General features: G+C 43.9%; 5 protein-coding genes across 7 annotated transcripts in view; 3 read left to right on the forward strand and 2 right to left on the reverse strand.

Moving 5' to 3' along the window:
• The first annotated feature begins 26 nt into the window (after positions 1 to 26).
• On the forward strand, positions 27 to 3,638 carry LOC134195191 (alanyl-tRNA editing protein Aarsd1-like). Its single transcript, XM_062664194.1, has 12 exons — positions 27 to 173; positions 240 to 257; positions 385 to 584; positions 1,220 to 1,376; positions 1,438 to 1,498; positions 1,784 to 1,839; positions 2,218 to 2,345; positions 2,526 to 2,592; positions 2,659 to 2,750; positions 2,979 to 3,033; positions 3,222 to 3,316; positions 3,383 to 3,638. Exons 1-12 carry the CDS (start codon positions 27 to 29, stop codon positions 3,513 to 3,515), a joined length of 1,209 nt encoding a protein of 402 aa, XP_062520178.1. The 3' UTR covers positions 3,516 to 3,638.
• A 2,287-nt stretch (positions 3,639 to 5,925) lies between these two features.
• LOC134195192 (tRNA (adenine(58)-N(1))-methyltransferase catalytic subunit TRMT61A-like) lies at positions 5,926 to 7,309 on the forward strand. The gene is made up of 2 exons (XM_062664195.1): positions 5,926 to 5,971; positions 6,039 to 7,309. The coding sequence occupies exon 2, from the start codon at positions 6,137 to 6,139 to the stop codon at positions 7,127 to 7,129; it is 993 nt and encodes a 330-aa protein (XP_062520179.1). The 5' UTR covers positions 5,926 to 5,971; positions 6,039 to 6,136; the 3' UTR covers positions 7,130 to 7,309.
• Positions 7,310 to 7,516: 207 nt separating this feature from the next.
• Positions 7,517 to 10,815, reverse strand: LOC134194714 (protein fem-1 homolog C-like). Its single transcript, XM_062663658.1, has 4 exons — positions 10,338 to 10,815; positions 9,669 to 10,111; positions 8,679 to 9,315; positions 7,517 to 8,419 (listed from the first exon to the last, which is right to left on the reverse strand). The coding sequence occupies exons 1-4, from the start codon at positions 10,531 to 10,533 to the stop codon at positions 7,686 to 7,688; spliced, it is 2,010 nt and encodes a 669-aa protein (XP_062519642.1). The 5' UTR covers positions 10,534 to 10,815; the 3' UTR covers positions 7,517 to 7,685.
• A 28-nt stretch (positions 10,816 to 10,843) lies between these two features.
• Positions 10,844 to 17,742, reverse strand: LOC134194715 (origin recognition complex subunit 4-like). Of its 3 annotated transcripts, none has more exons than XM_062663661.1 (13): positions 17,432 to 17,742; positions 17,287 to 17,377; positions 16,758 to 16,833; positions 15,375 to 15,460; positions 15,265 to 15,313; positions 14,900 to 15,048; positions 13,647 to 13,750; positions 13,519 to 13,588; positions 13,314 to 13,400; positions 12,890 to 12,998; positions 11,832 to 11,927; positions 11,692 to 11,756; positions 10,844 to 11,150 (listed from the first exon to the last, which is right to left on the reverse strand). In XM_062663661.1, exons 1-13 carry the CDS (start codon positions 17,545 to 17,547, stop codon positions 11,130 to 11,132), a joined length of 1,119 nt encoding a protein of 372 aa, XP_062519645.1. In that variant the 5' UTR covers positions 17,548 to 17,742; the 3' UTR covers positions 10,844 to 11,129. The 3 variants fall into 3 exon arrangements, with proteins under 3 accessions (XP_062519645.1, XP_062519643.1, XP_062519644.1); XM_062663659.1 differs by having other exon boundaries at positions 10,844 to 11,194; XM_062663660.1 differs by having other exon boundaries at positions 11,016 to 11,231.
• A 182-nt stretch (positions 17,743 to 17,924) lies between these two features.
• LOC134194809 (collagen alpha-1(I) chain-like) overlaps positions 17,925 to 26,132 on the forward strand; it is a 17,416-nt gene continuing 9,208 nt past the window's right edge. Inside the window, exons 1-29 of the mRNA XM_062663777.1 lie at positions 17,925 to 18,076; positions 18,386 to 18,471; positions 19,383 to 19,444; positions 19,502 to 19,558; positions 19,619 to 19,666; positions 19,725 to 19,769; positions 19,996 to 20,049; positions 20,110 to 20,163; positions 20,316 to 20,369; positions 20,581 to 20,634; positions 20,699 to 20,797; positions 21,002 to 21,055; positions 21,115 to 21,213; positions 21,277 to 21,321; positions 21,383 to 21,436; positions 21,494 to 21,538; positions 22,279 to 22,332; positions 22,386 to 22,592; positions 22,667 to 22,720; positions 22,814 to 22,867; positions 23,154 to 23,198; positions 23,262 to 23,360; positions 23,417 to 23,524; positions 23,693 to 23,800; positions 23,864 to 23,917; positions 23,976 to 24,057; positions 24,950 to 25,227; positions 25,810 to 25,917; positions 25,983 to 26,036. Of these exons, the coding sequence (XP_062519761.1) occupies positions 18,411 to 18,471; positions 19,383 to 19,444; positions 19,502 to 19,558; positions 19,619 to 19,666; positions 19,725 to 19,769; positions 19,996 to 20,049; positions 20,110 to 20,163; positions 20,316 to 20,369; positions 20,581 to 20,634; positions 20,699 to 20,797; positions 21,002 to 21,055; positions 21,115 to 21,213; positions 21,277 to 21,321; positions 21,383 to 21,436; positions 21,494 to 21,538; positions 22,279 to 22,332; positions 22,386 to 22,592; positions 22,667 to 22,720; positions 22,814 to 22,867; positions 23,154 to 23,198; positions 23,262 to 23,360; positions 23,417 to 23,524; positions 23,693 to 23,800; positions 23,864 to 23,917; positions 23,976 to 24,057; positions 24,950 to 25,227; positions 25,810 to 25,917; positions 25,983 to 26,036 (2,190 nt within the window). The 5' untranslated portion in view covers positions 17,925 to 18,076; positions 18,386 to 18,410. The remainder of the gene's footprint in view (positions 18,077 to 18,385; positions 18,472 to 19,382; positions 19,445 to 19,501; positions 19,559 to 19,618; positions 19,667 to 19,724; positions 19,770 to 19,995; positions 20,050 to 20,109; positions 20,164 to 20,315; positions 20,370 to 20,580; positions 20,635 to 20,698; positions 20,798 to 21,001; positions 21,056 to 21,114; positions 21,214 to 21,276; positions 21,322 to 21,382; positions 21,437 to 21,493; positions 21,539 to 22,278; positions 22,333 to 22,385; positions 22,593 to 22,666; positions 22,721 to 22,813; positions 22,868 to 23,153; positions 23,199 to 23,261; positions 23,361 to 23,416; positions 23,525 to 23,692; positions 23,801 to 23,863; positions 23,918 to 23,975; positions 24,058 to 24,949; positions 25,228 to 25,809; positions 25,918 to 25,982; positions 26,037 to 26,132) is intronic.

Here is a 26,132-nt window from a genome sequence, read left to right on the forward strand (position 1 = left end):
AGCGTGCGTTAGCCGTGAGCATAGAGATGGCGTTTGCGTGTCAGCGTGATTCGTACGCGAAGGAGTTGGTGACGACTGTTAAATCTTGCACATCTGCGAAGATAGACGGAAAATTGGACGGATACGAGGTCATTCTAGGCGACACGGTTTTGTTTCCTGAAGGTGGAGGGCAAGTAAGACATGAAATCGTACTGACAATGGCGTTACAGTCTTACGAAATGTTTTCGGTTTTGCTTTAGCCGGATGACCGCGGGACGGTAAGATTAATTAATTAATTAATTTTTATAGCGCCTTTGTCGGCCGCGCATGAGGGCTTAAGTACGAGGCTAACAGGGGTTTGGCCACGCGAGGCCATTTTACATTAATATTTTATTAATATATTAGATTGATGAAGTGTTTGTTGAGAGGGTGATTCGGCGTGGTGGAGAAGCTGTGCACTATACGACAAAGCCGTTGGAAGTTGGTAAAGAAGTAAAACTCAAAGTCGATTGGAAGCGACGATTCGATCACATGCAACAACATACTGGGCAGCATCTGGTTACGGCACTAGCTGACAACAAATACGGATTTAAAACTGTTTCCTGGTTTGTATGTATTTTCATTTGTTTGTTTATTTATTTGTTTGTTATTTGTTTATTTGTTTGTTTATTTATTAGTTTATTTGTTTATTTGTTTGTTTATTTGTTTGTTTATTTATTTATTTGTTTATTTATTTAGTTGTTTGTTTATTTGTTTGTTTATTTATTTATTTATTTATTTATTTTTTATTTGTTTGTTTATTTATTTATTTTTTATTTGTTTATTTGTTTGTTTATTTGTTTGTTTATTTGTTTGTTTATTTGTTTGTTTGTTTATTTGTTTATTTATTTATTTGTTTATTTGTTTGCTTATTTGTTTGTTTATTTGTTTGTTTGTTTGTGTGTGTGTTTGTCTAATTTGTTGTTTGTTCTTTGTCTAATTGTTGTCTGTTTGTTTATCTCTTTGTTTGTGTGTACAGTATGTTTGTCTAATTTGTTGTCTGTTTGGTTGTTTGTTTGTCTCATTGTGTTTGTGTGTGTGCGTGTGTGTGTGTGTGCACGTGTGTGTGTGTGCACGTGTGTGTGTGTGTGTGTGCGTGTGTGTGTGTGTGCGTGTGTGTGTGTGTGTGTGTGTGTGTGTGTGTGTGTGTGTGTGTGTGTGGTGTCCATTTGTTGTTGACAATCAAACATTGAAATTCTAGGTGTCTCGGTCCCCAGAAATCCTTCATTGAACTTGATTGCACTAAAATGTCTCAACAACAGATTGACGACCTTGAGGTTGTAGTGAATGAATGCATACGAGCTCAAACGCCAGTCACACCTCACGTTCTGCAAGTTGGATCGCCAGAATTGGAAGAAGTGTGATTAGCATTTGCATGTGGTGGGGTGGATGTGCATAAAATGGAAATTGATGTTGTAGGTTCGATCTCGTGGTCTTCCTGATGACCATGTGGGACCTGTCAGAGTCATTGAAATACAAGGTCAACTGATATTTGTTTGTCTGTTTAGTTGTTTATTTCTCTGTTTGCCTGTCTGTATGTACGTCTCTTTGTCTGTTTGTCCTTATGAGTTGTCTGTCTCTCTGTGAGTTGTCTGTCTCTCTGTCTGTCTATCTGTCTGTCTGTTTGTCTGTCTATCTGTTTGTCTGTCTGTTTGTCTGTCCGTCCGTCTGTCTGTCTGTCTGTCTGTCCGTCCGTCTGTCTGTCTGTCTGTCTGTCTGCCTGTTTTGTGTATTTGACACTAAAGCTTGTGCATTTGTCATGTAGGTATTGACTCAAACATGTGTTGTGGCACTCATCTTTCAAACCTCAGTCATTTACAAGTGAGCTAGCCCAAGCAGCTATGTTAGGAAAAAGGACGGATCTCACAATACACTTGACTATTGTATTGGAGGGATGCATCTCAATTAGTATTGGAGGGATACATCTCACAATACACTAGACTATTGTATTGGAGGGATGCATCTCACAATACACTAGACTATTGTATTGGAGGGATACATCTCACAATACACTAGACTATTGTATTGGAGGGATGCATCTCACAATACATTAGACTATTGTATTGGAGGGATGCATCTCACAATACACTATTGTATTGCAGGGGTGCATCTCATAATACACTAGACTATTGTATTAGAGGGATGCATTTCACAATACAGTGGACTTTTTAAAAAATAATGTCTTTCTTATCTTTGCAGTCAATCAAGCTTCTTCATACTGAGAACAAGCGAGGTCACGTCCTCCTCTATTTTGTTGCAGGGCAACGAGTGCTGGACTATCTCAACAGGACAGTAAACAATGAAAGAAACCTTAGCAAACTGTTAAGGTCAGCCTCACTGAATGAACACACACACACACACACACACACACACACACACACACACACACACACACACACACACACACACACACACACACACACACACACACACACACACACACACACACAATTTCTGGTAATATGCATGTTAACATATATTATTGAGGTGTTTTGTGTCTATGTCAGTTGTGGACCTGAAGATCACGTGGAGTGTGTTGAGAGACTACAGAAGGCACAGAAATCATCAGCCAAAGTAAACACGGCTACTTTATTCAGCCAAAATAACAGCTTAGTCATAATATGTCAATTTCATTACTAGGTGACTCGGTCATACTTGCGAGAGATTGCACAACTGATTGTTTACAACCATTTACACAATGAGTCACGTGATCCTGTGGCTTGCATTCACAGGTGTGTATTGTGTGTGTGTGTGTGTGTGTGTGTGTGTGTGTGTGTGTGCACGTGTGTGTGTGTGTGTGTGTTTGTGTGTGTGTGTGTTTTGTGCGTGTGTGTGTTTGTTTGTTTGTGTGTGTGTGTGTGTGTGTGTGTGTGTGTGTGTGTGTGTGTGTGTGTGTGTGTGTGTGTGTGTGTGTGTGTGTGTGTTGAGTCACTAATGATAAGTTGTGTTGTGGGACTCAGAGATGATGGCGACATGGAATTTATGAATTCTGTAGCAAATGAACTGGCACCACAGGTGAACTACAATGTCACACACACACACACACACACACACACACACACACACACACACACACACACACACACACACACACACACACACACACACACACACACACACACACACACACACAGTCTTCAACATTAGAATTGCATTGTTAAGTAGCAGCAACATAAAGTTGTCAATTTTACCATGTCTGTTAGGGAATCGTTTGTCTTATTACCGTCGGCCCTGAGAAAGGAGCTGGTCAGTTTCTATTGGCAGGATCTGAAGACATCATTTCTAGTCTTGGCCCAAAGTGCTCATCCGTCTTACTCTGACAAATCAACTCATCTAATTGCACTGTTGCTGTGTGTGCCTCTAGAGTTGCTGAGATACTCGATGGCAAAGGAGGAGGGAGGAAAGGTCGCTATCAAGGGAAAGCAAATGGCCTACGAGGAAGGGAGAAGGCTGAAGCTTTGATTCGAGAAGCAATGGAAAACAAGACTGTTGAATGATGGAGTGTGCGTTTTAGGCAATTTGTAACTTGTAATGTGGGTTGACAATTTTTAGTGACTTTTCGAAACTATTGCTACTGTGCAGTGTGGAGAGATGAAAACATGCGGTTGCTTGTTGCAGTAGTGGATGTTGCAGTGGTTGGGGATAGAGGCTCACCAAATATTTGCCATCCTGTCTGTCTGTCTGTTTGTCTGTTTGGCTGTCTGTCTCTCTGTCAATTGGAAACAAGCAACTTTAAAGATCAAATTTGGTGGGTTTGGATTGACACAGATCAGTCAAATTTCACCATCCGCTTTCTTATCTTCATGGTGTCAAGCCATGAAAGACTTACCCGAGAGGTTTTCATCATTTTTTGATTTAGTCAACTATCTTCAAAGTAGTAAATCACTGCCAGGGTCAATCGGCTCTACTGTGGCCTCTTCGTCCTATCAAGCTTTACCACCAATGCCCATGTCAAACCACGAAGATGGAGAACAACAGTCTCTTGATGACTTTATCTCATATCCAAAGAAATTACAGCATCGATTATCCACAAAGATTGCCAGTGATAGTGCTACTGATATTATTATACAAGCACAGTCTGATAGAGATGCAGCACGGTTGAGATCCCTGCATGGACGAGGGACTGGTGCATGGCTGGATGTCATCTCCACTTCTGCTAAGCACGCTTTAAAAACAAACGAATTTTCTTTAGCGTCTTACCTGAGGTTGGGAGTGGTTCTACCTTTCACCAATTGGATTAAAAACTGTGATTGTGGTCATGATTTGGATGAATACGGATACCATCTTTTAACCTGTAAATATGGGGGTGGACCTGTGTGGTCTCACAATTCAGTCTTAAATGGGTGGAGTGAATGCCTGTCTAACCTTCCCCTTCCCCATCAAACAGAACCAAACATCAATACATCAATACTGAAGACCGTCCAGACATTACAATGTTTGATCCAATTACTGGACAGAATTTGGAACTTGATGTGTCCCTGGCTCATCCATGGAGTCAGAACATTATTAGGAGGGCTAGCAAGGAAAATGGTCATGCTGCCGTGACAAGAGAAGAAAACAAAATGAAAAATATTCAAAAGAGCTTGTTCCAGGAGGATATGTATCAATATGTGTTCCTCTTGTGATAGAACATTTTGGGAAGTGGGGCATGAAGGCAGAGAATTCTTTGCAGCACCTGTCACAGCAGACAGCAAATCCAGAAGCCAATTTTAATGCTTCCATGTTCATGTCATATTGGAGAAAAATATTTTCTACAATTCTGCAAAGATAACAATGCCAAAGTTATCCTTAGAAAACTTTCAAAACTGTCACCTAATCATGGTGATTTAGATAGATTATTTGATTTTGACATTCAAAATCAAGTCCATTAGTTAATTACTTTGTTGCTTGCAAGGACTGATTTGTATTTAAAATCCTAGCATATGTACAAGTAGAATCTGTATGAGAATAAATTGTCTGTATGTCTGTCTGTCTGTCTGTCTGTTTGTCTGTCTAGATCTGTCTGTATGTCTGTCTACCTCTGTCCTTGCCTGATAGTCCATAAATATATTTTTGTCTATCTGTCTTTCTGCAGCTGTTTGTCTGTCTATCAATGGATACAAAGGAATAGCAATTTGTATAGCAATTATGAGACCACACAGGTCCACCCCCATATTTACAGGTTAAAAGATGGTATCCGTATTCATCCAAATCGTGACCACAATCACAGTTTTTAATCCAATTGGTGAAAGGTAGAACCACTCCCAACCTCAAGTAAGACGCTAAAGAAAATTCGTTTGTTTTTAAAGCGTGCTTAGCAGAAGTGGGGATGACATCCAGCCATGCACCAGCCCCTCGTCCATGCAGGGATCTCAACCGTGCTGCATCTCTATCAGACTGTGCTTGTATAATAATATCAGTAGCACTATCACTGGCAATCTTTGTGGATAATTGATGCTGTAATTTCTTTGGATATGAGATAAAGTCATCAAGAGACTGTTGTTCTCCATCTTCGTGGTTTGACTTGGGCATTGGTGATAAAGCTTGATAGGACGAAGAGGCCACAGTAGAGCCGATTGACCCTGGCAGTGATTTACTGCTTTGAAGATAGTTGACTAAATCAAAAAGTAATCAAAACCTCTCGGTAAGTCTTTCATGGCTTGACACCATGAAGATAAGAAAGCTGTTGGACAGACAGACAGACACAGAGACAGACAGACAGAGAGACAGACAGATCTAGACAGACAAATAGACATACGGACAGCTAGTTTGGCACTAGGGAAGAATAAATCAACAGTCTTTCTATCTGTCTCTTTGTTTGTCTCTCTATCAACACAGACATTTCTCTAAGTATAAGAGTTATTACATCCTAATCAAACGCTATACAAACAATACCTATCAAGGTCACGTGCTGTCAGCTGCAAACTCACGTGACGCCTTGACAATCTCGTGACTTCAGCGTTTTCACTCTCTCGTACGTTTCTTGTAACAATAAAGCAGCCGTTAGTCATAATAACGTTATAAAATTGTGTACAATTTAGATTACCACCGGGGCCTCTATCCAGATCACACGACCAACCGACCGCTTCACAACACTCGAAGACACCGCATCACCTAGACCCACCACCCACCTTACAAAATGAGTTTCATCAAGTACAAACGTATCATCGAAGAAGGAGACATTGTCATCGTGTTTCTCGGACACCAGCGACTGCATGTGGTCACAGTGACGCGTGGGCGTGTCTTCCAGGCAAAATTCGGAATCTTCCCACACGACGACATGCTCGGCAAAGAATACGGAACTAAATTTTTTTCGACAAACAGAAAGGGTTGGATGCACGTTTTACACCCGACACCCGAACTGTGGACCCTCACTCTGCCCCACAGGACACAAATATTGTACTCGACCGATATCAGTCACGTGACCCTCATGCTGGACTTGAAGCCAGGATCCATAGTTGTTGAGTCGGGGACCGGAAGTGGCTCGATGTCCCACGCGATTGTTCGTACTGTCGCCCCATCGGGTCATTTATACACATTTGAGTTTCACCAGTTGCGATGTGTGGCCGCAAGGGAGGAATTCAAGTCACACGGGATGGATGAGTGTGTGACTATCGAATGCAGGGACGTATGCAAGGATGGCTTCGGGTTGGAGCCGATTGCGGACGCCGTGTTTCTTGACTTGCCGCGCCCACACGAAGCAATCGAACACGCTCGGAGTGTCATCAGACCGTCGGGCGGGAGACTGTGTTCGTTCAGTCCGTGTATCGAGCAAGTGCAGGCAACGTGCGAGGAGCTGAGACGGTGCGGATTCGTCGAAGTGGAAACGGTTGAGTGTTTGTCAAGATCGTTTGATATTCGGTCCGTGCGACTACCCACTCTCTGCACTAGAGAGTCAAATGGTAGCGACGACGTCGTGAATGAATGTGAGCCGCATGCCAAATGGAAGAAACCAGGAAACGATGATGATGATGGTGACACTTGTGTGTCGGATCTGGAAGTCGAATTGAAGTGTGATGAAGAGTCTGGTGCGTCGGATTGCTCAAAATTTCTCGCAGTGACTCCGAACCGCGAGATGCCCGGTCACACGGGATATCTAACGTTTGCTACTCTACACGCCAAGCGGAAATAGTGTTGCCATATTTGAATTCTGGAATACAAATTTTATGTGTTAGAAGGTGTAATGGGCTTGTAGATATCTACAACAGACGGTCTGTGCGTCTTGTTTGTAGACAGTTTTGTGAGGTGATGATGGAAGGTATGGCTGGTGTTGTTTGGTATGTCTGTATGTTTGTTTGTGTATCCTAGTGTGTGGTTGTACGTATACAGGCATATGCAGGTGTGTTGCATGACACTTGGTCGTGTGTGTGTGTGTGTGTGTGTGCATCTGTGTCTGTGCATGTGTGCGTGTCTGTGTGCATGCGTCTGTGCATGTGTGCGTGTGTGTAAACAGTGTTTCGAACACAAACATTGTGTTCACCACACACAGCTAATCTCTCATGTACAACAGCAACTCACATTACAGTCAGAGCATAGCTCACCGAGAGCCACCGTTTTATATCGAATAGAGCCGAGGCATGCTGCAACATGAAACCATTAGCTACAGCCTGTGTGTTAACAAATTCTATACAAAATTAATGGATTAGCTTAACGTTCTATCTGATTCTGACTACATATTACATATACAGTCAGTGTAGAGCTAGAAACCGCTCTAAACTGCATGGAATTTGTCCTCTATAGTCAAGGCCATATTTGATGACGGACATCGCCGCCAATGTTCCAAGTGTCAAGTTTGGCATGTACCGCGACTGAAGTTCGATTGTACACTTGCCCCTCTGGTCATCGTCCCTTGCAATGTCCAACGGTGTTCGGCCCTTGGCGTCTCTCCCGTGCATGTAGGCTCCTGCCTCTAGCAGACACTGGATGATGGGTTGACTGGCTGGGCTGCTCTGGTGCGATGCGATAAGATGTAGAGGCATTTGACGTTCGGCATTCAACGCGTTTAGCTTCGCTCCACAGTGGATGAGATATTCGGCGACCTTGAAGGACGGGAAACGGTGGGGAGGGTACGGACCCGTTTCTGTTGTCTTTGTGTTGCAGGCAAGGTGAAGGAGGGTCGAAGCTGGTGCATTCATCATGCTCGATTCAAGGTGGAGAAGGTATTGTACAAGACGACGGCGATCGATGTTACTTCCATCAAAGATTCCTGTCAGTGCTCCAACACTGGGAGGATCAAGTTCCAGCCAAATGCCGAGGAATGAGAGGCAAAGGGAAAGCATGCGGCTGTAGTCAATGTTCTTCTCCATGCACTGCTGGATGTCGTCGATGGCCCACTGAAGGAAAGGCCTGATGTTTGGTTTGTAACCATCGAAGACCATGTCAGAGAGAAGCTCTGCTTGACTGACCACTTCGCTCACCGTGTCTGAGGACAAGAAATCAATTAAAGACGAAGAGATGGAAACAATTTGAGAAACAGGTGGAACAGTAAGGTGAATGGACAAACAGACAGACAGACAAACAAATGACAGACGGACAGACAGACAGACAGACAAACAAACCAACAAACAGACAAACAAACAGACAGACAAACAAACCAACAAACAGACAAACAAATAGATGAACATCTATGGACAGACAAACACACACAAACAAACACAAACAACCAACCATGAGCAACTTACCAAAATTAGAATACGGAACTGTCGTTGAGTGATGCTGTAACTCCAGTGACTGCAGCAGCAACGCGCTGCTCGGCTCGTAGTCATGCTGATCGCAATACACGGCCGCACGGAATCTCACAAAGTGGGACGTGAACGGGTGACACTTCCCGATCACCCTCTCTCTCACACACAATGCCAACAGAGCCATCCTCCTGTGATCAACAGAGAGCAAATCGAACTGATCAGATGACGTCGGCATCTTCACTCCGCGATATGCCGGATGATTGGGATACTCCAGAGGTGCGATTCCATGCTTTTCTCTCAGTTCGAGTGCCTCTCTCCAGTAGCGCAGTGCACCGTTGTAGTCATCGTGGTTGTCAATCAGCGTTGCACCAAAGAGCTCCAAGCCGTTGATGTGCTCGTGTATGCTGCAGTCTGGCAGACTCACGAGATAATCGAAGATGGTTTTGTGACCATAAATGGCTGCCATTAGAATTTCTGAGAGGCCACTGATGTCGGTGCCTCGTTGAGCGCCTTGTGAGATGAGGAACTGGACAACTGGAAGGTGACCCATCGCGCATGCTACGAGAAGCGGAGATTGACCGTCAACGTTTGCTAAATTAACGTCAGCTCCTTGTTCAAGAAGTCTCGTCATAACCTGAAAAAATCGTAACTGGTTGCATGATGCATGCGCGCACACACACACACACACACACACACACACACACACACACACACACACACACACACTGCGCACGCGCACGCACACACACACACACACAGACAATATAAACAGACGAAGGGATTGGTGAACAGATAGATGAACAAACTTATACACAGACAGACAGACACGCAGATGGACAACACAGAACAATCAACATCAACAGATCAACAGCTAGATCTAGACATCGTGTGCCCTTCCCATAGCTCTCTCACTGCATTAACACGCCAAGACAGACAGACAAACGAAGAAAGCGACGCGGAATCCCTCCAACATGTCGTTCCTCCTACCTTCAAATGTCCATAAAAGGCAGCTCCTCTTATCGGCGTGGATTTCGTCGCCGTCGGCCTATTCACGCTCGCTCCCAGTCTCAGCAGCATGTCGACGATATCCACAGACCCTCCAGCGGCCGCCACCCACAGGGCAGTGGCTCCCCGGACTTCCTTCCCTTGGCGAAATGAGGGAACCGTGCCAATCTGATTCAAGTCAAAAAGCTTTGGATTGCTCTGAAATTTCTTGAGCAGAAAGTCGACGATATTATGGGCCGTGTAACGGCAAGCCATGACAAGAGGGGGACAGAGGGAGTTGACTCCTTGAAGGAGGCTTTTGATGCGCTCTGTTGATTCTCTCTCAAAAAGCGCCTTGAAGACGGAGACTTCGTCGGATTTTGCCGCTCCGTCTAAGTCTAGTGGTGATTGGGTGTCGTTTGACGTCGCATGCGTCATGTCTGAATCTGCAGGGAAAGGTAAGAGAAAGATCAAGCAACCGGAAGTGACGGAAGGCGTGGTGCGAACTGCGGAGGGCGCGGCCAGAATCACAGCACTAGTAGGGAAGGAAAAAGAGAGTATGGGGAAGTTAGCAAGAGCGACTAACATGTTAGAAACGCAGCGGTGTCATGAAAACCGGTTGGCGGGAAACGCGTTTTGTTTGCTACAATTTCATTCACGGTGTGTCCTCACCTTGGCAACCGCTTGACGACGAGTGATGCCGTTTGGTCTTCCGTTTGAGGCCGGACGATGAGGGAAAACGCGACGACAAGTACTGTTGCGTCTCAAGCAGCGGGCGAACTAAACTGGATGTGAGCTGAGAGCATCTCGCAGAGCTTGAAAGAAACTCGTTCAGAGAACTGGTAAAACCTGTACGATATGACGTCATGCATATAAACCTAACACTGGCGGGATGCCAAGGACTTCCGGGGTATCACCGGGGGCAACCAACTGAACCCCAAATCGTCGCAGAATGTATATCGCACCCTACAAGAAAGTAAGTCACGCGAGTACAACAACAGAGAATAGTTCTAGCAACATATATGTCACGTGGGTGTATGTGTGACATCATCAAAATGCATGTGGCCATGGGAGAGTATCGGAGATGACTTGCCCAGCTTGCTCAGTAAAGTTGCGCAACCCTAGACCTTGCCATGCTAGAGCAACCGTCTCTACAGTGGTATGAAGCTGCACCCAATACAAAAAATTAAGACACTCTTTGATATCAAACTTACACAACACTGATATCAAACGATTCAAGCTATGACATTTTATCTGCTAAAATGCAATTGCATTTTTTATTCAAAGAGGAAAGGTACCAACTTTCTATATTTCTAGTGTGTGTGTACAACTGTGATCTATCGCTATCTAAATAAGTCCGATTTTGCCCAATGGAGTACGTCTGTAGGACATTTGGGGAAGGACATGATGGCATCGTGTAATTGGTCAACGTCCATGGCAAGTATGAGATTAGAGAACTCTCGTCTACTGGCAGTTCCATGTGATCTAGGAGATAGAACCAGTTCTAGAGCCATCAGTCTTTGTAATGCCTGTTGAATAATGCAAGCAGAAGCTGTTGAAACATGACTAAGACAATAAAAAGAGACCAGCAGATGTGATGACAAAGATAAGCAAAAAATCACAAACAAACAGACAGATAATAGCACACACACACACACACACACACACACACACACACACACACACACACACACACACACACACACACACACACACACACACACACACATGTACACACATGTACATACACACACACATACACACACACACACACACACACACACACGTGCACACACACACACATGTGCACGCACACACACGCACACACACACACACACACGCACACACACACACACACACACACACACACACACACACGTGCACGTGCACACACACACACATGTGCACACACACACACATGTGCACACACACACATGTGCACACACACATGTACACACACATGTGCACACACACACACACACACACACACACACACACACACACACACACACACACACAATCATACCTGCATTGCAACAGGCTTTGTAAGGAAGTCGATAGATTGTGACCTGCTCGCAAATTTTCTGTATTCTGCATATAATGATGACGCACAACAATCATGTAAGCATGTCTCAGCATCCTCCTGCGCAACCAACATGAACTCACCTTGATAAATCATTTCACCATTGAATGGCTCGCCATCTAATTTCTCAGTCAAATGAGCCATTGCAATCAGAAGACAAAGCTCCAAGACAGACAGGCCTAAAGCAGCATCGGTCACTAATGACTATTGTATTGGATGCATCTCACAATACACTAGACTATTGCATTGGAGGGATGCATCTTAAATACACTAGACTATTGTATTGGAGGGATGCATCTCACAATACACTAGACTACTGTATTGGAGGGATGCATCTTACAATACACTAGACTATTGTATTGGATGCATCTCACAATACACTAGACTATTGTATTGGAGGGATGCATCTTAATCAAAGGAGAACTCCCACCAAAATCAACTATCTCTCAGATGAAAGCTGTCACTTCATGACACAACCCTTTGCAACCGTTTACTGCAGAAGTTTACTGTAACGAAGAAATAAAGCATTGAAATTACTTGCGTAGGCGTGTTTAGTACCCGTATGTGGTGTATGCATACCTCTGATTGTTGGTTAGCAAGGAAGACCGATATCTGTGCACATTTCAAGGTAAGGATTGTCAGACATATGGTGGGAAGTTGTGATTTATTGACTAAAGCAAACTGGAACCCCAAAGTTATCACGCAAGTATCGACTGTGGCAATACAACCTCAGAAGGAGACCCTTCTTGGATTAGCTCATAGATCATGTCTCGCTGAATTTTGGGTGTGTTAGGAGCACTTGGTATGGTTAAACCTAAAGTAGTTGCTTCGAGAGAGTAAGACTTTGTGTACATACGGGGAATTGTCTGAACAACTAGTTGCCGATTCTCTGCTTCTGTGGCTGTCTGGACCGTAGGTTTCCTGCAGGAATATACCAGGCCTTGTATCTTTCTTTTAACAAGTTTCAGTATTTGGTGAGAGTTCTCCTTTAAATACACTAGACTATTGTATTGGAGGGATGCATCTCACAATACACTAAACTATTGTATTAGAGGATGCATCTCACAATACACTGGACTATTGTATTGGAGAAATGCATCTCACAATACACTACACTATTGTATTTCTAATTAAAACATACCATTGATATCTAATATTCTTGTGTCCAATGTCGTGATACCAGCAGACTCTTGCAAGTCTGAAGCTTCAATAAATGGATGGCCAACTGTTACCTTCCCACACGGTATTGCCTAGAAAATTAGCCACTTAGTCTGTTATCTCTTTGTCTGTCTGTCTGTCCATCTGTCCATCTGTCTGTCTGTCGGTCTGTCTATCTGTCCATCTGTCTGTCTGTCTGTCTATCCATCTGTCTATCTGTCTGTCTATCCGCCTGTCTCTGTCGTAAAGCATACCATTTCACAAATTGTAACCAACACACATTTGCTACACCAACTGATTTCATATAAATACGGATAGTGACCTCACACAATCTCATCATTTCTGTCTGTTCGTCAATCAGCATGTGTGCCTATCAATATCTTCAGAGCAACTAATCTATGACTTACCAGCAATCGTTGAAGACTTCTAAGATCTCTTGACAAGTCGTACTGATTCTGTAGAATGCGAATAACCTCGGGGTTTTCTTGAAGTTTCTGAAACAGCAAAACCAAATCAAGTTAGCACATGTCGTCCTTTAGTCAGGATTTCGAAATTCTTGCAATGAAACAAGCACAGCAGTTGGTCATTTATTGATGGCCTTGCTATTAATACCTTGACACTGTTGTTCCATTGAGAAGCAAATTCACTGTGAGGAAACTCATCAGTCAATTCCAGTAAGTTGCTGCATAACTGACTGTTAGAACGTTGATGAATGAAAATTTTAGTTTAGAGATACAGACTTGAACATTTGTGTGTAGTCTTGAAAGGAAAAGCCATCAAAGAGGCTGATCTGCTGGTGAGAGAAACGAGATTTGACTCTTTTCTCTAACAGTTCAATAACATCCTGTACACACAAAGACAGTGAAATTGGCAGAGTACATTCGCGTGTTCTACTCTTGTATAAAAAGAAATGCATCTCTCAGTTATTTAGTCTATTGTATTGGAGAAATGCATCTCCTAATGTACATTAGACTATTGAATTGGAGGGATGCATCTTACAATACTAGACTATCGTATTGGAGGGATGCATCTCACAATGTACACTAGACTACTGTATTGGAAGGATGCATATGACAATACTAGACTATTGTATTGGAGGGATGCATCACACAATACACTAGACTATTGTATTGGAGGGATGCATCTCACAATACACTAGACTATTGTATTGGAGGGATGCATCTCACAATGTACACTAGACTACTGTATTGGAAGGATGCATATGACAATACTAGACTATTGTATTGGAGGGATGCATCTCACAATACACTAGACTATTGTATTGGAGGGATGCATCTCACAATACACGTTTGAACTCATCTATTTGACAAATGAGGAGCAACTCACTACTACATGGCCATTGCACTTAACAATAATGCGGCGCCAAATAAGTAATAGTCCAAGCTCTATCAAGTACCATATGACTAAAATAACTAGACTACAATAAACAGAACTAGAGAATCTGATTGTTTCTGGGTAGCCATACTATAAACGATTCTTCAATAGTCGCTTTTATGATGGTACAACAGTTGATGTCAATGACTTTGAGGAATAGAGATGACATCAAGGAAGGGGAGAAGACTTGGTGCATCAATAAAGCCTCTAGATCCAATTTAAATGTTGAGTTGGTTACAAGTGAAGCCTTTGATTGAATGGTCATGATCAAGTCTGTATAACCGTTCCGATTTTCTTTTATATGCATCAAAAAAGTTTGTTTCAAAAGGGATTGTTAGTTCTATGACATAAAATGAGTGTATGATTATTCCAAATCAACATGTCAGGCCTTTGTGCAGTAGAAATGATGTCAGATGGAAATATTAAAATTGTATTGGAGGGATGCATCTCACAATAGATTAGACTATTGTATTGGAGGGACGTATCTCACAATACACTAGACTATTGTATTGGAGGGATGCATCTCACAATACACTAGAAGACTAATAGTTAATTAACAAATCTATTGTATCTATTTCAATGTCACTTTTCAACTTACAAGCCTGCAGGTAATTCCAACAACAGCTACTGGAACGTTTACAGATTGCGTCTGCTCCAAGAGACTATACAGTAGCTTCTGGCTTCTGTCTTGAGCAAATCTGTCAAACTCGTCCAACACAAAAATAATTGCTTTGCTCTCCTTGCTGCCTAAGATCCAACACACAGAAACAGTCACACAGCAATAGAGTAGAAACAATAGCCTTTGTGCTACAAACAAACAAACAAACACATGCACGTGCACAGGTGCACAGGCACAGTGACACACACATGCGCACGTGCACACGCGCGCGCGCGCGCACACACACACACACACACACACACACACACACACACAAACACACACACAAGTTGCTTCTGTCCTACCTGATCTCAACGTTTCCAACAAAAATGAGAAAGCGTCTCGGAATGAGTTCTTAATAAAGTGTGGATTACAAAGTAAATAATGAGTACGCAGCGTTGTGTTGGTCACTCACCACATAACATGCTTCAAGCTCTGAAACAAGACTCAGTTGTATTGCTATCTCCTTCAGAGCCAGAACATCTCTAGTCTGCACAGCACCTTAGAAATGGAAGTCATCACACACACACACACACACCCACACACACACACACACACACACACACACACACACACACACACACACACACACACACACACACACACAAGCATGCACGCACACATAAACATAAACACACACACACACACACACACACACACACACACACACACACACATGCATGCACGCACACACAAACATAAACACACACACATGCATGTACGCACACACAAACATAAACACACACACACACACACACACACACACACACACACACATGCACGCACACACAAACATAAACACACACACATGCATGTACGCACACACAAACATAAACACACACACACATGTACGCACACACAAACATAAACACACACACACACACACACACACACACACACACACACACACATGCACGCACACACAAACATAAACACACACACATGCATGTACGCACACACAAACATAAACACACACACACACACATGTACGCACACACAAACATAAACACACACACACACACACACACACACACACACACACACACACACACACACACACACACACACACACACACACACACACACACACATATCTGTTGTCTCCTCCTATTCAATTCAAATGCGTTGCGTCTCAATCACATACAATTGTCAGAGAGAGGTGCAGAAATACGGGGGTGGAAAGCGAGACGAGACAAAGAAAGTAGAAGAAAAAGCAGGGGTGGTGAGGTGGGAGACAAAGTAGGTGTGACAAGTGTGATCATAGATGTAAGTATGGACACACACAATACAGCAACAGAAGTTAGAATTTGAGACCAACAATAGCAAGAACCAGATGTGTAAGAGCATCCCGATATACACACTGATTGACCTCCACCTGCGTAAGCCAAATACCTACAGAAATGGTGACAAGCCCGATGGTGCACACAAAGTGGCATGTAACTAAAATCATTGTTAATATCAACAACATGCACATACAACCAATGCGAGAGTTTTGATTGTCATTCTTTTTGGTAACAGTAGAATCGCCATCTACAACGTCCTCTGCAGACGGACAAACAGATAGACAGACAGACAGGCAGACAGACAGATAGACAGACAGACAGGCAAACAGACAGATAGACAGACAGACAGACAAACAGATATAAGAAATATATGTATTGACAGACAGACAAACAGACAGACAGACAGACAAATAGACAGACAAACAAACAGACAAATAAACACAGAGAGAGACAGACAGACGAACAGACAGAAATGAATATGTACCATTCAACAGTAAAGTAGAGTGTTACTGTACCATTCAGGTAGATGTTGATAAAACAGTCTGCCGTTTCACTGTCTGATTTCAGTTCATCGAGTGCTTTCTTCACAATCTAGTTCAACATGAGGATTGGATATAGAGACTTGCAAAGCTGACGAGCAAATGTGAGAAACACAAACAACAAACAAAAATCGAGTTAATTAATCACACATGCACACTCACAGTGACACACAGACACAGACACAGCCACAGAGACTGACACAGACACAGACACTGATACAGACACAGACACTGATACAGACACACACGCACACAGACACAGACACAGACACAGCCACAGACACAGACACACACAGACACAGACACAGACACACACAGACACAGACACACACACACACACACACAGACACAGACAGACACAGACACAGACACAGACACACACACACACCGAAACAACACAATGAGTCAAACCAAACAGGACAGACCTCCAAACTTACAAATTGGCTAAAACCAGAGAAGCAACCTGTTGGACAGACGCAAACACAGACAAACAGACAACACACACCAGAGACTTTCCGCTGCCTCGAGGACCAAGCACAAGCACGGAAGCACTCTCTGCAAACTTGACAGCTCGTCGCACGACACCAACAAGTTCTCTAAAAATCGTGTCAACGTCATCTACTCGCGGTCACGTGACTAAAACTTCGCACTCTTTCTGCTTCACAAGATGGCTAGGAAACATGTTATTCGAGTCGAAAATCCGCCGACGCAAAACATGTTGCACATCCCGCAAGCATAGCTCCGTAGCTCTCGTTTCCATATTCATTCATGATCGCTGCTGTCCATATCACGTGCTTTTCACGTGACAACTTGTTGAACAAACGGAAATGCCGCGATGACAACGCGCCGAGCACGTGCCGCCTTTGAAAGAAACGAATTCGACGCGAAATCTTTCCTTGCAAGCTCACCGTCGAGCAGGCATCGCTTTCTAATTGAATTTCACGTCACTGGACGTATCACATCGTCGATCTCAGCCACGCAGGCGTCTGGAAAGCGTTGATCGTGGTCACGTGACACGCCTATAGCTGGACTTGCCATTCACCTATTATTCATCTCTAATCTAATAAAAACTCTATTGTTGCAACCATGTTGCCGCCATCAAGCTGTCAATCACAGCCCCCGCCCCATTCGCAGCCTCTCTATAGCGCGCAAGCCACAGCTCTTTGTCGTGCCCCTGGGTCTGCAGGCGGTTTCAGAGAGTGAACTCAGCTTTGAACGAGCAGGAGGTCTGCATAGTCGCCTGACTCGTCTTAACTTCTGGTGCTCTTGTGAAGTTGGAAGTCGACCGGTTTCAGGTAGGGAAGGAAGCCCTGCTGCTGCAGATCGGGTTACACATGCACTCCCATTGTTCATGTGTGTCACAATGCTGCAAGGGTTGAGCACGACTGCAGCTCGTCGCGCGTGCATAGTGCACCCAGTCGCTGCCTCTTGACGTTGCAGTGTTTGCACCTTGCAGAGAGCTCTGCTATCCGACTGCAAGTCGAGGTGTCGTGCGGATTCGTGGGCTGGCCTAATCGGTCTGCAGCTCGGACGCTCGTCTCTGCAGTCTTCATTGTTCTTTTACTCTGCTTTGTGACTCAACTGTTGTGCATTTGTGTTTGCAGCTTGCGTGCCAAACATTATACAAAGATGTCATATATTCAACTGTTAGCTTTGTTTGGAGCTCTGGTGCTCACTTCGAGAGCGCAAAGTGAGCGTGCATGTTTTGTCTGTGCAAAATTCATCTCGTTGTCATTCTCTGTGTGTGCAATACTCGTACTTCCATTCATGCCTATAATTTCTTTTGTTGAATGTTCAAATTCGATTAACTCGCAGACCTCTCCTACTCTTCATCCATTGGCTACAATGTGATGTGAGGGCATGTCTCAGCTTTGCACAAGACGGCGCACACTTCACGACAGTGCTACTTTGTAGAACCCTGTTGCGGCTTCCGGTCGGGTTTTGAGTGGTTGGGCGTAGCGCACGTTAGTTGCTGCTACGGCATTTTGTGCTTTGCTTTTGCGCTTTCGTTTTCGTGTGTGCGTCGCGCTCTGTGAGGAGATCGGATGAGGTCTGCTGGTGTGTACGTGGACAGACAGACAGGCTGACAAACAGGTGGGTAGGTAGACAGATCGACAGGCAGGCAGGCACGTGGACAAGACAGGTAGGCTTGACGAGCGAGTGAGTAGATGAGCAGATAGGTGGATTGCAGCCTGGTAGAGTGACTGAGTAGGCGAGTAAACAGGTGGAGAGGCAGGCTGATAAAGTGGGTAGACACGTGGATGGATGGTGATGGCTAAGCATACCACTGGAATGATTGGCTGACCAACCAGTTGGCTGGTTAGTGTAGTGATCCTGTAGACAGACAAAAAACAAACAGGCCGGGCAGGCAGACGGACAGACAGACAGACAGCAGGCTGATTGACCACTCTTTTAGTGGTGTTCGTTTGTTATACATGCCAGTAGGTTGATGACATTTGCAGAGTATCCTCTTCCTTTTGCTTGTGTATGATAGACAAATGTATGTGTTTTATTTGACAGACAGACAGACAGACAGACAGACACTTGCAGTTGCAATGTAAAACGTTCATGTGGCGTGATGAAATGTGTTTCTGTATATAGCTGTTGACCCTCTCGTTGGACCTCCTGGCGAAAAAGGGGATAAAGGAGACAGTGGTTCTCAGGTTATTTGAGTTGCATTCAAAGATTTTTTGCCGTGTGTTTACTTTGGTTTTGTTCAGGGACCGGCTGGACCCCCTGGACCCCCTGGAGTTGGTGGTGATGGATTTATAGGCGGCGTTAGAAAAATCATGTTGTGTTGGATAGTGGTAGGTTGGAATGTGTTGTTTTGCCTGTAGGATGGAAAAGGACCTGTTGGTGGCGGAGTTGGCGCTCCTGGACCTATGGTATGGTGTCTCTTCTGAGTAATTGAATTGCAGTGATGGTGAGTTGTGATTGTTGTAGGGACCACCCGGACCTCCAGGACCTAGAGGACAAACTGGCAGAGCAGTACGTGATAATGTCTATTTGTGTTTGTGTAGTTTGTATGTATGTATGTATGTATGTATGTATGTGTGTATGTATATTTGTATGTTTGTCTGTTTGTCTGTTTGTCCGCCTGTCTGTCTGTCTGTCTGTCTGTTTGTTTGTCTCATTAGTTAGTTTGTATAGCTGTCTGCTTGTTTGTGGTATTATTGACTACCAGTGTGTTTCTATCGTTTACATCTTGCTCTAGGGCGACCCCGGCAGACAAGGTGCTCTTGGACCACAAGGAACACCTGGACCCCCTGTATGTACAATATTCGTTGTTAATTTTCTCGTGTCTGACGTATACTTTATATACTTTTAGGGACTTACAGGAGTAGTCGGACCTCCAGGTCCAGCAGGAAAACCTGGAACTTTGGTAAGTGTTTGAAATATGGTGCTCCAATACAATAGTCTAGTGTATTGTGAGATGCATCCCTCCAATACAATAGTCTAGTGTATTGAGAGATGCATCCCTCTAATACAGTAGTTATTGAATGCATTGTTGATTGACTGTCGATTGTCTAACAGGGACAAACCGGTGAAGCTGGACCACCCGGCCCTCCTGGATCATCAGGACAGAAGGTAAGTTATGCCATTTGGTTCCTGCATGTCAATTTTTTGCTTTTCTTTTCATGCATTCTTAGTGTTTTTGTCCATCAGTTTTTCAGTCTGTTTGTCTGTCTATTTGTCTGTCTGGTTTTTATCTCATTGTTTGTTTGCTTGTTTACCATGTGTCCATCATTGTGCATGAAATTTTGTTTAACAGTTGAGCATGTGATGACTGCATCTTTAGGGTCCCCCAGGACGTGAAGGCTTGCCTGGACCTGCTGGCCAGAAAGGACCAATGGTGAGACACCTGAAGCATGTGTGGTTACCTCTTGTGACGTCGTCAGTGATGTTTCTATTGTCAGGGAGCACGTGGTGTTGATGGAGTACCTGGAACGCCTGGAATGGATGGAACTAAAGGACAACGGGGAGAAACTGGACCACAGGGACCACCAGGCCAACCTGTACGTGTAGCTCTTTGTTTGTTATCACGTTTTTGCACGCTTGATCATCTCTATCCTGTCTGTTTGTCTGCTTGCCTGCTTGCCTGCCTGCTTGCCTGCCTGTCTATCTGTCTGTTTGTCTGTCTGTCTGTCTGCTTGCCTGCCTTTACTTCTATGTATGATAATCACTCTCTATCACAAACGTTATGATGCAATGACGTGCAGGGTGCACCGGGAGCGAGAGGTGAAACCGGCCGAAACGGACAAACAGGATCTCCAGTAAGCCAGCACCTTCTCACACATCATACTACGATTGCGAGTCACTGTGTCGTGTACAGGGAGCAAATGGAAAGGATGGACCTCGTGGACCCCAGGGTATGCCTGGCCCACAAGGAGGTCGTGGCGCGCCCGGACCAATGGGTTTACAAGGATTGAAGGTGAGCTAGTCGTGCAAGTCACACAACTTCATTGTCTCTGATTCTTGTCGGATTGTCTGCTAGGGAGATCGAGGTGCAACTGGCGTGGCAGGAGCGAGAGGAGAAGTTGTGAGTGTCTGCAGCAACACGACTTGTATTGAAAGTTAGTTATATATATTTTTTGGGTTAGGGACCTTCTGGTAACAAGGGGTCAGATGGATCGCAAGGAAGAGATGGAAAAGATGTATGGCGAGTATTATAATGGCTGTTTAGTTGTGTTATAGTTTGTTTTGTGTTATAGGGAAACCCTGGAAGTTCTGGTTCATCTGGTGAGCCGGGACGTATGGTAAGATTTCCGCTACAGTAGTCACTCCACAATGACAGGAATCGGATGTATTTGAGATATGCATCTCTGCAATACAATAGTCTAGTGTATTGTGAGATGCATCCTTCCAATACAATAGTCTAATGTATTGTGAGATGCACCTCTCCAATACAATAGTCTAGTGTATTGTGAGATGCATCCCTCCAATACAACAGTCTAGTGTATTGTGAGATGCACCCCTTCAATACAATAGTCTAGTGTATTGTGAGATGCACCCCTCCAATACAATAGTCTAGTGTATTGTGAGATGCATTCCTCCAATACAACAGTCTAGTGTATTGAGATGTATCCCTCCAATACAATAGTCTAGTGTATTGTGAGATGCAGCTCTCTAATACAATAGTCTATTGAGATGCATCCCTTCAATACAATAGTCTAGTGTATTGTGAGATGCATCCCTCCAATACAACAGTCTAGTGTATTGAGATGTATCCCTTCAATACAATAGTCTAGTGTATTGTGAGATGCAGCTCTCTAATACAATAGTCTATTGAGATGCATCCCTTCAATACGATAGTCTAGTGTATTGTGAGATGCATCCCTTCAATACAATAGTCTGGTGTATTGAGATGCATCCCTCCAATACAAGAGTCTAGTGTATTGCAAAATGCATCCCTCCAATACAACAGTCTAGTGTATGGAGATATGCAGTCTTCTAATACATTGAGCAATTGTTAATTATAATTTTCAATGTCATCTAGGGACCACCTGGATCTCGTGGCGTAACCGGGCAAACCGGAGCTGTGGGAGCAAGAGTAAGTCCAATCACACCAATCTTTCCAACAATGTAATTTTTTGTCATACGTAGGGACCTATTGGTCAACCTGGTACTGATGGTGAACGCGGAGAACGTGGTTATCCTGGCGTGATGGGAGCAAAAGGTTCACAAGGCGGTCCTGGTATAAATGGTGCTGTTGGTCCGCCAGGACCTGCTGGACCAGCTGGCGAGAGAGGACGACAAGGCAAACGTGGTTTCACTGGAGCAACAGGTGAACAAGGTCCAGTTGGTCCCAAGGTAGGTAACTAATTGGGTGCATAGTGATGGTTTGCAATGAAGTGTGTGAGCAATTTGTATTTTGCATGGTCTAGGGTCCAGCTGGCAACCCTGGTAGAGATGGAGTGAATGGTGGTCAAGGACCAAAGGTGTGTTGTGTGTGTGTGTGTGTGTGTGTGTGTGTGTGTGTGTGTGTGTGTGTGTGTGTGCACTTTGAAATGTGAAATGAATGTGTGTTGTAGGGCTCTAAAGGTGATCGTGGTGAAATTGGATTGACGGGAGGAAGAGGCAACCCTGTCAGTTGACGCTTTTAGTGTTTGACTGTTTGTTGGTCTACTTGTGTGTGTGTGTGTGTGTGTGTGTGTGTGTGTGCGCACGAGCATGTGTGTGAGCATGTGTGCTACACTTAATGTATCCATTCCTATACTCTCCATTTTGTTTGTTCATTGCACATACACCTCTGTGTACACCACTTGTGTGCATATTTCTCTATTCTCTGCTCTCTTCACTTCATCCATTCAAACGTCTCTAACTGATAGCACGTCTGATGAATCTAACTTTTCTATCCAATTTTGTCGACAGGGAAGAAACGCACAAGACGGCAAGCCTGGTGTAAACGGACAAAGAGTATGTCAACTATTTCAGTTTGAATTAATTTTTCTCGTATGTCAATTCTCTTGTCTTGTATAGGGAGTACCTGGTCGGGACGGACTTAGTGGTAAAGATGGTCAACCTGGACGAGATGGAACACCCGGCCAAGATGGCGGCCCTGGCGCTCGTGGAATCGCCGTAAATACAGACACGAGTAGTTTCTTTGTGTGATGTGCTTGTAGGTTGCTTTTTAGGGACTTCCTGGTCCAGCTGGACCAATTGGAGCACCTGGACCTGCTGGACAGAAGGGAGACCAAGGACCCGCAGGTCCACAGGGACCCCAAGGATCTCCTGGAAATCGCGTAAGTGATTCAACACAATGTGTTTCTTTCTTTATTTGTTTGTCACTTGTTTGCATGTCTGTCTGTTTATTTTATTTTACTTCCGTGATGTCCGTCTGTATGGTGATTTCTCTTGTTTGTCGGTCGTTGCTTTGTGTCTCTTCATTCCGAGAAACTTTCATGTTATAGGGAGCACCGGGTCCGGCTGGTTCTGACGGTTCTGGTGGAATCAAGGGAGAACGTGGCATCAGAGGTCCTGCTGGTTCATCTGGTGTTCCTGGCCGCGATGGTGCTGTGGTATAGCAACGAGACTACATCACACAAATTACGAGTAACGAAACATACGATCTACATTTCTAGGGATTAGATGGCGCTACAGGTAATGATGGAGCAAAGGGAGCCAAGGGAGAACCGGTAGGAGCCTGTTGTGTGTTTGCTCGTGTGCGGTTGTGTGAATGTGTTTGATTATTAGGGCAGTGACGGTGATGATGGTGTAAATGGTGCACCGGGTGAGAAGGGCGATCGAGGACAACCTGGTCTTCAGGGAAGAAGAGGTAACGTTATTTGTCTGTTTGTTTGAATTTTTAATTGCTGTGTTTGTCTGTTTGTTTGTTGCTCTGTTTGCATGTCTGTCTGTTTGTCTGTCTGTTTGTCTGTCTGTTTGTTTGTCTGTTTGTCTGTTTGTCTGTCTGTTTGTTTGTGTAAGTGTTTGTATGTCTGTTTGTTTGTCTGTTTGTCTGTTTGTTTGTCTGTCTTTCTGTTGTTTGTCTGTCTGTTTGTCTGTTTGTTTGTTTGTTTGTCTGTCTGTTTGTTTGTCTGTTTGTTTGTCTGTTTGTTTGTCTGTTTGTTTGTCTGTTTGTTTGTGTGAGTGTTTGCATGTCTGTTTGTCTGTTTGTTTGCTTGTCTTTCTGTTTGTTTGTTTGTCTGTTTGTTTGGCTGTTTGTCTGTTTGTTTGTCTGTCTTTCTGTTTGTTTGTATGTCTTTCTGTTTGTCTGTCTGTCTGTTTGTTTATCTGTGTGTTTGCATGTCTGTCTGTTTGTTTGTCTGTTTGTTTGTTTGTTTGTCTGTCTGTTTGTTTGTCTGTTTGTCTGTCTGTTTGTCTGCCTGTTTGTCTGTCTGTTTGTCTGTCTGTTTGTTTGTCTGTTTGTCTGTCTGTTTGTCTGTCTGTTTGTCTGCCTGTTTGTCTGTCTGTTTGTCTGTCTGTTTGTCTGTCTGTTTGTCTGTCTGTTTGTCTGCCTGTCTGTCTGTTTGTCTGTCTGTTTGTATGTCCGTCTGTTTGTCTGTCTGTTTGTTTATCTGTGTGTTTGCATGTTTGTCTGTCTTTCTGTTTGTCAAATGTTTTTTTTAATGTGTTTGTCAATCACTTCTATTTGTTTGTTTTTATTTGTTGGTCTATTTCCATATTCATTTTTTTCTCGTCAACAAATATCTCAATCTTTATTTCAGGTACCGACGGAAATAAGGGGGAGAGAGGTCAACCTGGATTCCGTGGTGATGATGGCACTAAAGGAAACACTGGAGACAGAGGATTTACCGGACCACCTGGACGGCCAGGAACAGCAGGATCCCCAGGAAACAAAGGAGACCAAGGTGGTCCAGGCCCAGAAGGAGGGTCAGGAGCACCTGGAGTTCCAGGAAATAACGGTGAAGATGGACTTCCAGGCAACCAAGGAGCAAAAGGTGAACCAGGACCTACAGGACCTAAGGGAGAACCAGGTGTAGAGGTGAGTCAGTTGTAATGTGCATATAATTGCTGTGTGTGTGCACGTGTGTGTGTGCACGTGTGTGTGTGTGTGTGTGTGTGTGTGTGTGTGTGTGTGTGTGTGTGTGTGTGTGTGTGTGAACATTGCATGTAACATTGTGGTTTAGTGATTGTACGTTATGTACTTCAACGTGTACTGACAAGTCGTTAGTCCTAGTAAAGTGTGTAATTCAACTATGATATAGTACAGGGTTTCAACTAAGAGTCTGTCGTATCAAATATTTTACTGAAACAGAAATGAGTGTGCATGTGTATGTAGTCTGTGTATGCAACTGAGTTTCTCAAGTGTTAACTGTTGTATTACTGTGTTTGTCTGTCTGTCTGTTTGTCTGTCTGTTTGTTGTCTGTTTGTCTGTTTGTCTGTCTGTCTGTTTGTTGTCTGTTTGTCTGTTTGTCTGTCTGTCTGTTTGTCCGTCTGTTCATTTGTCTGTTTATTTGTTTTTGTATATTTATCTATATTTTAACATACACACATTGACTCAAAGCAACGTCTGCTGTGTGTCATTTGGTGTCAATTAGTAGCTCATCTTGTCTTGTTTTACAGGGAGCGGAAGGTAAGCCTGGTCAACAAGGTAACCCAGGGAAAGTTGGACCAGACGGTGGTGATGGACCACAGGGACCTGCCGGACCACAGGGACCACCCGGACCTCCAGTAACATTTATTGAAATGTGTGTGCATGTGTGTTGAGATGATCATGTTGATGGGTTGTGTGAAAGGGACCAAGCGGTCCACAAGGTGTGCCAGGTGACTTAGGACCTCCAGGCACTGAAGTAAGTTGTACGCAACAAGAGCATAGTTGTCTGTTTGTTTGTCTGTCTATCTATCTGTCTGTCTGTCTGTTTATCTGTCTGTCTGTTTATCTGTCT

This window comes from Corticium candelabrum, chromosome 19 (genome assembly GCF_963422355.1).
Source record: "Corticium candelabrum chromosome 19, ooCorCand1.1, whole genome shotgun sequence".
NCBI lineage: Eukaryota > Metazoa > Porifera > Homoscleromorpha > Homosclerophorida > Plakinidae > Corticium > Corticium candelabrum.